Source organism: Lithobates pipiens, unplaced genomic scaffold, assembly GCF_037356315.1.
Source record: "Lithobates pipiens isolate NorthernLeopardFrog02 unplaced genomic scaffold, aLitPip1_a1.2 Scaffold_22, whole genome shotgun sequence".
NCBI lineage: Eukaryota > Metazoa > Chordata > Amphibia > Anura > Ranidae > Lithobates > Lithobates pipiens.
Genome location: NW_027507784.1, coordinates 177,074,374 through 177,082,379, shown reverse-complemented (window position 1 = coordinate 177,082,379; position 8,006 = coordinate 177,074,374). Strand labels below are relative to the sequence as shown.

At 38.9% G+C, this 8,006-nt stretch overlaps 1 protein-coding gene across 1 annotated transcript in view; it reads right to left on the bottom strand.

Moving 5' to 3' along the window:
- Positions 1 to 303: 303 nt before the first annotated feature.
- Positions 304 to 8,006, bottom strand: part of COL3A1 (collagen type III alpha 1 chain) — a 119,373-nt gene continuing 111,670 nt past the window's right edge. Inside the window, exons 44-51 of the mRNA XM_077448668.1 lie at positions 7,305 to 7,358; positions 7,061 to 7,168; positions 5,058 to 5,111; positions 4,839 to 4,946; positions 4,105 to 4,393; positions 3,396 to 3,583; positions 2,929 to 3,171; positions 304 to 1,406 (exon numbers count right to left, since the gene is read on the bottom strand). Coding sequence (XP_077304794.1) covers positions 1,260 to 1,406; positions 2,929 to 3,171; positions 3,396 to 3,583; positions 4,105 to 4,393; positions 4,839 to 4,946; positions 5,058 to 5,111; positions 7,061 to 7,168; positions 7,305 to 7,358 — 1,191 coding nt within the window. The 3' untranslated portion in view covers positions 304 to 1,259. The remainder of the gene's footprint in view (positions 1,407 to 2,928; positions 3,172 to 3,395; positions 3,584 to 4,104; positions 4,394 to 4,838; positions 4,947 to 5,057; positions 5,112 to 7,060; positions 7,169 to 7,304; positions 7,359 to 8,006) is intronic.

Below are 8,006 nucleotides of genomic sequence, written 5' to 3'. Positions count from 1 at the left end.
ACATATTATAGGGGCCTGAATTGAACACATGACAGCTAATTAATTTGCAATAATCTTAATATTGTTTAAGCAGCCAGACTCTAGTGCAGCAGGGATGTAATAGACTGTCTGCAAGAATATGCTCATTGATGCCCTGGAAAACAGTATTTTTACTTCTTCGTAATTGCCCAGAAATGGCTGAACGGTGGGTCCAGTGAAATGTATGGGTAAATGCACCAATATAAACAAAGCATTCTTCAGCGAAAAGAAAAATGCACACAGCAAACATCCATTTCATAGCAAATACAACAAACCAAGCCCAGATGAATTTTGTACATCATTTTTTTATTATGTGTCTCTTTACTCAACAGCCATATAAAAAAGTTTACAGAGGTGGATAATGTCTGCCATCTGTATCTTAGTTATTGCGGCTAAAGCTGATGAATAATATTGAAATATGCCACCTTAGGTAAGGTGAATGCCAACAATAATTCTGAACAGAAGACAAACATGTTTCTGTTGTTGTGAAACTTTTTTATTACCATTTATACAAAATACCTTTTTTGTTTTAGTTTTAGAGTGGAACATGTTAGCATTTAGCACCATGATGTTTGATCTTTAAACTTCCTTTCTACTTTAGTGGTCTTGGCCAGCAATAACAGGAAAGTATGGAGAGCACCTTAAAAGACTGAATATCTTTAATCAATCTGTTCTGGACAAAGCAGAAAATAAAAACATTATCAGTGGACTACATTCAGGAATCAGGCCTTAGTTGTAATTTGTTGATTCATGGCTACCTTGTATTTCATAAGTTTTTTTTTTGCCTCATCAAACCCTACCCATCCTCTGTCCATGATGAGGTAGTTGAATTAGGAAGTTCTTTAAGCATGATGTGAACTTCATCTTGGTTAGAAAGATGGGTGGAGTCTGATTTATAGATTGATCAGTGCTTTTTAAATTGGCCACACATGTAAAAAAAAAAAAGTAAATCACACAGTGTTTTCAATAATGATTTTAACCTTTTTATAGCACCGTTTTCAAAATATGAAATTTGTACAAAAAATAGAGCAAAAGCATTTAGTTTGTGTTATTGCAAAAAAAAAAAAAAAAAAAAAAATTACAATTTTTTTTAGCCCTCTCTACCAAACTATCCCTTTTTCATTAATGGTTGGAAAATAAATTATTGGAATGCAGTTTTTCTTTCGAGTGACAAAATTTCAAAGGGAAGCAAATGGAGTGAAGATCATTTGATGTGGTTTAAATTTCAGAAATATCCTAAATTACAAAAAGCATACAGGGCCGACTTCAATTCCAAATTCTTGATCTGGTCCACCGATATCCATTGGTGCAATATCTACAATAGGTAGCCTCATTGTTTTGCGTGTTCTGTATTCAAATACTGTTCGACCCCATTCTCCTGTGTGTTTCTGTTGCCAAAAGAGTAGGAAAAGGTCAGCAGATCAATGCATCGATATTTGTTAGATAATACTATTATATTAGTGTATAGCAGGTAATTAAAAGCTAGTAAATAGTCACACACTTCTACATAAAAATATTTCCACTGGTGTCTGTTACTAAATGCAGGTGGATGATTTATTTTACTATTTGTAAGAAATAAGGAATAGTTAATTCAATATTAGTTAATTAAAATAGTTCATTTGTGGGGGGAGGTAGAGACACAAGCTAGAATTGGGGATATTTCATCATTAAAATCCCTGAGAGATGAGTTACAATTTAAGCTCCTCTATAGAGCATTCATCCCTTTCTTATCAACCAGGGATTCACATGAATTTGTTTCCTGTCCACTGTGAAATATCCATCGGCTGCCACTAATCGATTTTGGTCTTGCCCTCACATCTAAACATCCTGGACCAAGTGATAGCCTACATCCACGGGGTAACCAACTGTCAACTCCCTCTTTTGTTTGGGAGCCATTATGCCTGGGAGGCACCACATCTATCAGTCTCAGGAGAGTTTGCAGTGTTTGTCTGCCTATACATAGCCTGCAAAGCCATTCTCCAAAAAATGGATCACCACATCCTCACAGGCATTAAAAAAGGATCTGAGACTTTTGTTATATAGTGAAAATCTGGATATAGAGCTATAAAATTATGTCTTCTCTATACATTTCCACACAAGGTGGAATGTATTCACTGAAGCAACTCTCATGACTTCAGAAAAATCATCCCTGTTGTCATCTTTCACTTATGTTGAGAGGTATGCTAACGCTTTCCAAACCACTATGTAGAAGGACTAATTTTTACTTCTCTCCTTAGAGGTTCCACACAGGCTCTTTAAAAGCATACACTTGCTGTAAACACAATCAATAGTTCTCACCTTTTGGCCACTCCTTTATGATATAGTGAAGTATTGCTGTATATGCATGGATAACATGTTTTTCTATTGGATTGCAGATTCAACTTCTTTATTATGTTTGACACTTTTATACTCTTTTGATTTTCTGGATCACCTAAACAGCTAATCATTTCTATACCAGATTTGTGTCAACATCTTGGGGGGCACCTTGAGTTTCTGCTCCTTTTTTTAATGAGTCTTGAAACGGTGCCCCCTTATGGTATCAGCCTTAGTTGTCTTTGAAAGGCCATTGATCTATGCAAAGTGGATACTCTATTTGACAGTGTCTACCTACAATATGGCATAAACGTCCTTACCATCTGGTTTTCTACTCTGTATTGTCAAAGAAAAAAATAATAAAATATATTTTAAAAATAAATCCCTGAGAGATATAAGAAACAAGTTGATGGTCTTTGAGGTACCATGACTACTTAGATGATCACTTTTGTGTCTTTTCTATCTTTTGCTTTCTGCTCTCAACAAATGCATTAACTACTTTCAAAGTTCCTCTTGTAAGATTGTGTTACTTTTTTGTAAATAGCAAGACTCTATAAACATTTTAGAGATACAAAGTAACAAGTTAAAAAAACTTACAGTGCAGCCATCTTCCAAAACAGTGTATGTAAATTTGCTGTTTCCTTCGGCTTTAAGCTCACTTTCGGTAGAGCTCATAAATTTCACAGCCTTCTTAACATTTCCACTTTGTGCATCCATGTATGCAATGCTGTTCTTGCAATGGTAAGTGATATTCTGGTAGCCTCTGCTGGACAGAATTCTAAGGAATGCCATTTGGACATCAGATATATCTTCTGGAAGATCTGGGTCTCCATAGCTGAACTGTAAAAACAGATACACCAATTGGTAAACTACAACTCTTTTAAGAGAAGCATTTTTATTTCTTCCCGTATTGCTGTTGGAGAATCTCCCTCATTGCCTATGTAATAAAATGTCAGCAGGACAGTGATAGGAAATTTCTCTAACATGGTTAGCAATGAAAACTCAACTAATTTAAAGTGAAATTAAGGGCAAGTGTAGTGAGGAAAACAATATGTTTGGCTTACCTGGAAACCACCATTCATAGACTCTCCAAAATAAACATGCTTTTTATCAGTTCCAGAGCTGGTGTACCATTTCTTTTGTGGTGCGCTGCTTGGATTGGCATTTATACATGTTTCACCAGTTTCCATGTCACAGAAAACCTTAATAGCATCCATTTTACAGCCTTGGTTGGGGTCGATCCAGTATTCTCCTACAAAACATTAAAGTATTTAAAAAATATATATTTATAGTGTTCATTGTTTTAAAGCAATATTTGATACATCATTGCTTAATTTGCATATTCTGTAAAGAATATTATGCAATTGGACACATTGTTTATAAAACAATGAAAATTGAACAATTAACACTGAGAACACACGGAAACTGAACACAGGGGATCAACTACTACAGCATAGATGACATTTATTGACATTATAAGGGTCTTTGGTTTGGGAGCTTTAAAGTAAGTTGGTGGTGTAATGGTTCCTCTATTCCTATATTCCTATGTTTAGTACAAACTACAGGTATTAATTCAGGGTTACATTATGTAAGTCTGCTACTCATTCAAACTTAAGTGTGTATATCCTACAGGAACCTAATGAGCATTTCTTGGACGGCTTTTGTAAGCACACCTGGCTGGCGTTTGCTAAGAATGCATCTTAATTAAAACAAGAAGAAATAGGGCTGTGTATAAAAATAATAGCTCAATGTGCATCTTTGAGTTTCACTTACCACTCTTATACTCTGGGTGACACAATTTAAGATCACGACAGTTACGGGCAGGGTTCTTTCTTGTGCCATCTGGACTAATAATGTTTTCTATTTGGCTGTTGATTGATTTAAGGGAAGTCATAATTTCAGTAGTGGTAGTTGCATCAAATGGTTGATCGCCATAGTATGGGGACCCAATTGGTCCTTTCTCAAATTGTCCACGACTAGCTTCGCCGCCACCATCACAACAAGGGCCAGGTGGGCCAGGTGGGCCAGGCTGTCCTGGAGGTCCAGGATGACCAGCTGAACCCTGAGAAAATTACATACAATTTTAACTTAATGTGTTACACATTATTTTGGATGTTGCAAAATATTTTATTACTAACTTTGCATAAATAAAAATGACATAGTTGTTTAGAAATTAAATGATATATGGGTAACAAATACATACATTGAAAATCTTAAGAATTTTTGAGATTCTGACTTTAATGATCCAATACTGTTTTTTTTTCAATTTTCCTTGTGCATGACTGGGTATTTTTTTGAAAACCTAATTGTCATTTAGCTTTACTTCACTAACTAAGCTAAGCGAAATTTCATTTTACAAAGGGGACATGCTCTACTTCTTTAATCATTGTGTAAACAAAGGGGCCTGTCTTCTGTTTACATATTTGTCTCAACACTACAAGGCATGACATGAGCCTTATTCATGCTAAATGATGTCAAGCTAAACTATGAATTAAAAATAAAATCACCTCTGGGCCAGATTCTCCTCTGCTACCACGAGGACCTGGAGGGCCAATAGGTCCTGGATATCCAGAAATGCCATCTTTGCCTGGAGATCCATTTGATCCAGGAGGGCCCTAAAACATGAATGTATAGGTTAAAATATAATTCATCTATCTATAACTGCATTCATTTCTATAGCTGTTTTTTCACTTGCATGCAACTGCTATTATAAATAGGATACATACCCTAGGACCTAAGGGGCCAGGAGATCCAGCAGCACCTTGTTCTCCAGAAGGTCCCTGCAATAAAACGTTAAATTTGTCAGATTATTAATGCACAATAAAACATGAAGCCAGAACAATACTTATCAACTTTACCAAACAATAAAGAACCCACCTTTATGCTCCCACTACAGTATAATATAATATATATATTTTTTTAAAGAATTTGATTGTCAGTAATATGACTTATGCCACGTACACACGTAGCAGACTATCCGGCGGACTTAGTCTGGTGGACTGTCCCCTGCACTGTCTGCCGGATTTTCCGAACGAGCTACCTGCCCACACACGGTACTTTTGCGGCGGACTAAGTACGGCGTACTAAGTCCGCCGTACTTTTGAAATGAATAGACTCGCCCACACACACGGAGGAAAGTCCGCTCATTTTGGATGCTGGGACTGAGACATCATAATGGGCGGGGACATCATCCGGTGATGTCCTATATAAGTCACCACACGCCACGTGCCTGTCATTGTGGCCGGAGACAGCGATGAGGCAACATCTCCAGAAGAGAAGAAGAGAAGAACAGAAGATGGCGACAGGGGCGACAGAAGACCAGAGAGGGGGACAAGACCCCTGAAGAGGGGGACAAGACCCCTGAAGTCGGAAGAAGAGGGCGGCGGCGAAGAAGAAAGCCAGGCTCCTCCGCTAGTGAAAGAGCTGGCAAAAGAGCAGAAGATAGCGGAGGAGTCCGGCGAGAAGACCCCCGAAGATGGAAGAAGACCCCCGGAGCTGTGCAATAAACTATTTTAACCCTTGTGTGTTGTGTTTTTTTTACTTTTTTCACAGGTGAATGGGTAGGGGTACATTGTACCCCATACTCATTCACATAGGGTGGGGGCCGGGATCCGGAGGCCCCCTTATTAAAGGGGACTCACAGATTCCGATAAGCCCCCCGCCCGCAGACCCCGACAACCAATGGCCAGGGTTGTCGGGAAGAGGCCCTTTTCCTCATCAACATGGGGACAAGGTGTTTTGGGGTGGGAGGGCCGCACGCCCCCCCTTTCTCAAGGCACCCCATGTTGAGGGCACGCGGCCTGGTACGGCCCGGGGGGGGGTGCTTGCTCGTCCCCACCCCCTTTTCTGGCCGTCCGGGTAGCGTGCTCGGATAAGGGTCTGATATGGACCTGGGGGGACCGCCACGCTGATTTTTCGGCGTAGGGATTCCCCTTTAAGTCCATACGAGGTGATGGGGTGGGAAAAGTCAGTTCATTTCAAAAGTACGGTGGACTGGCACACACACGGCCATACTGTCCGCCGAAATGTGAGTCCGGCGGACAGATTGGTGTGCAAAACTACTTTCTTAGTTCGCCGGACTTTTAGGTAAAAAAAGTCTGCCGGAGCCTACACACGGGCGGATTGTCCGGCGGACTCAAGACTTTTCCACCGGATTGTTTGATCGTGTATATGCGGCATAAGTGTAATTGTTTACTTGTTAGGCTTTATACTAATGTCTTTTACCAAAAGAAAATAAAAACATCCCACTTAAAAATGTTGGAATTTTCATTCATATGGGCATTTAAAGACTAAGTCAGCAATAAAAGAACTGGGCAGGAGCTATAGCCCATCTCCATTCTATCCAAATAAAAGTTTGGGCTGGAGTTGGTGTTCAACAATTTGCTGACTTCCCCACGCAGATGTACTGCAGCAGGGCGGCTGCTCTGTGCTACATTATGTATATGATACACAGTCAGTGCTTATGGGTAGTGGGCATGCGTAATAAATAATAATGCAAATAGGTGCTCATTTTAGCATAATTTATAACAATCTGCCATATGTGATCAAATAATGTAGAAACAAATTTGTCTGTGGTTACCTTGTTTATCTTACACTACACTTAAGCAAGTTTTTAAGGAGCCATAACTAACACAGTGAACGAATATGGTGTTTGCTTTCAACTAGTACAACGTAATGAAAGTTAAATTAAAATTGTGGTTACAAAGCAAATCTTTCCATTGAAACTTACAGGGGAGCCAGGAGGGCCAGGGTTGCCAGGCATACCACGATGACCTTTAATTCCATTGGTTCCACGTTCACCAGCTTCACCTTTATCACCACGTGGACCTTGTTGTCCCTATAAAAGTCATATGTATTATTAAGAAAGCAACTCAATATAATATAGGTTTGTTTAATGATGATTGGAGTAATGTAAATTATTACTTGATCCACGTTTAAGAAAAAGAATGGGCAGAATTCTATTGTCAACTTACAGGAGCTCCACGTGCACCAGCAGGACCAGATGGGCCAGCAGGGCCAGCAGGACCCTAAATAGAAAAATAGAAATTAAAAATAAACATGCACTTGATAAATTTTGGACTCAAGAAAACACACAAAAAACAGGAAAAATATAACAGTAATCCATGTTTCACCAATGTTTTGTAACAAGCCACCATTTGACAGAGCCAACAATTGCCACAAATCACACGTAATCACCTAGGAGAAAGGAAGGGAGTCATATGGTGTGGAAGTGAAGGTAATCGAGTATAAACTGATGTGGGACTCAACAATAAATGGATCTTTTTGCAATGCACTGCATTGGCAAGGCACAGTTGAATGCAGGCCTACTTGGTGGATCCATTAAACAAATACACCAAAAAAATTAGCTGTAATGTGGTTTAATTGTGAATTAAAATGTTACTAAGCAATGACACATGTATTGTACATGTATTGTATGTTGTCACTGTTATATTTTCTTTGATCATCCCATCCCCATGACTTTAGGCATTGTGTGGCAGACATTTCTAGATACCCGTTCTACTAAATCAATGGTAACTAGAAAAATATACATCATACAGTGGTGTTGATTTACTAATAACAAATAGACTGTGCACTTTGCAAAGTGCAGTTGTACTCTGCATGTGCAGTTGCTCCAGAGCTTAGGAAATGAGCAGAAGCTCTGTTGCCTTCCATCA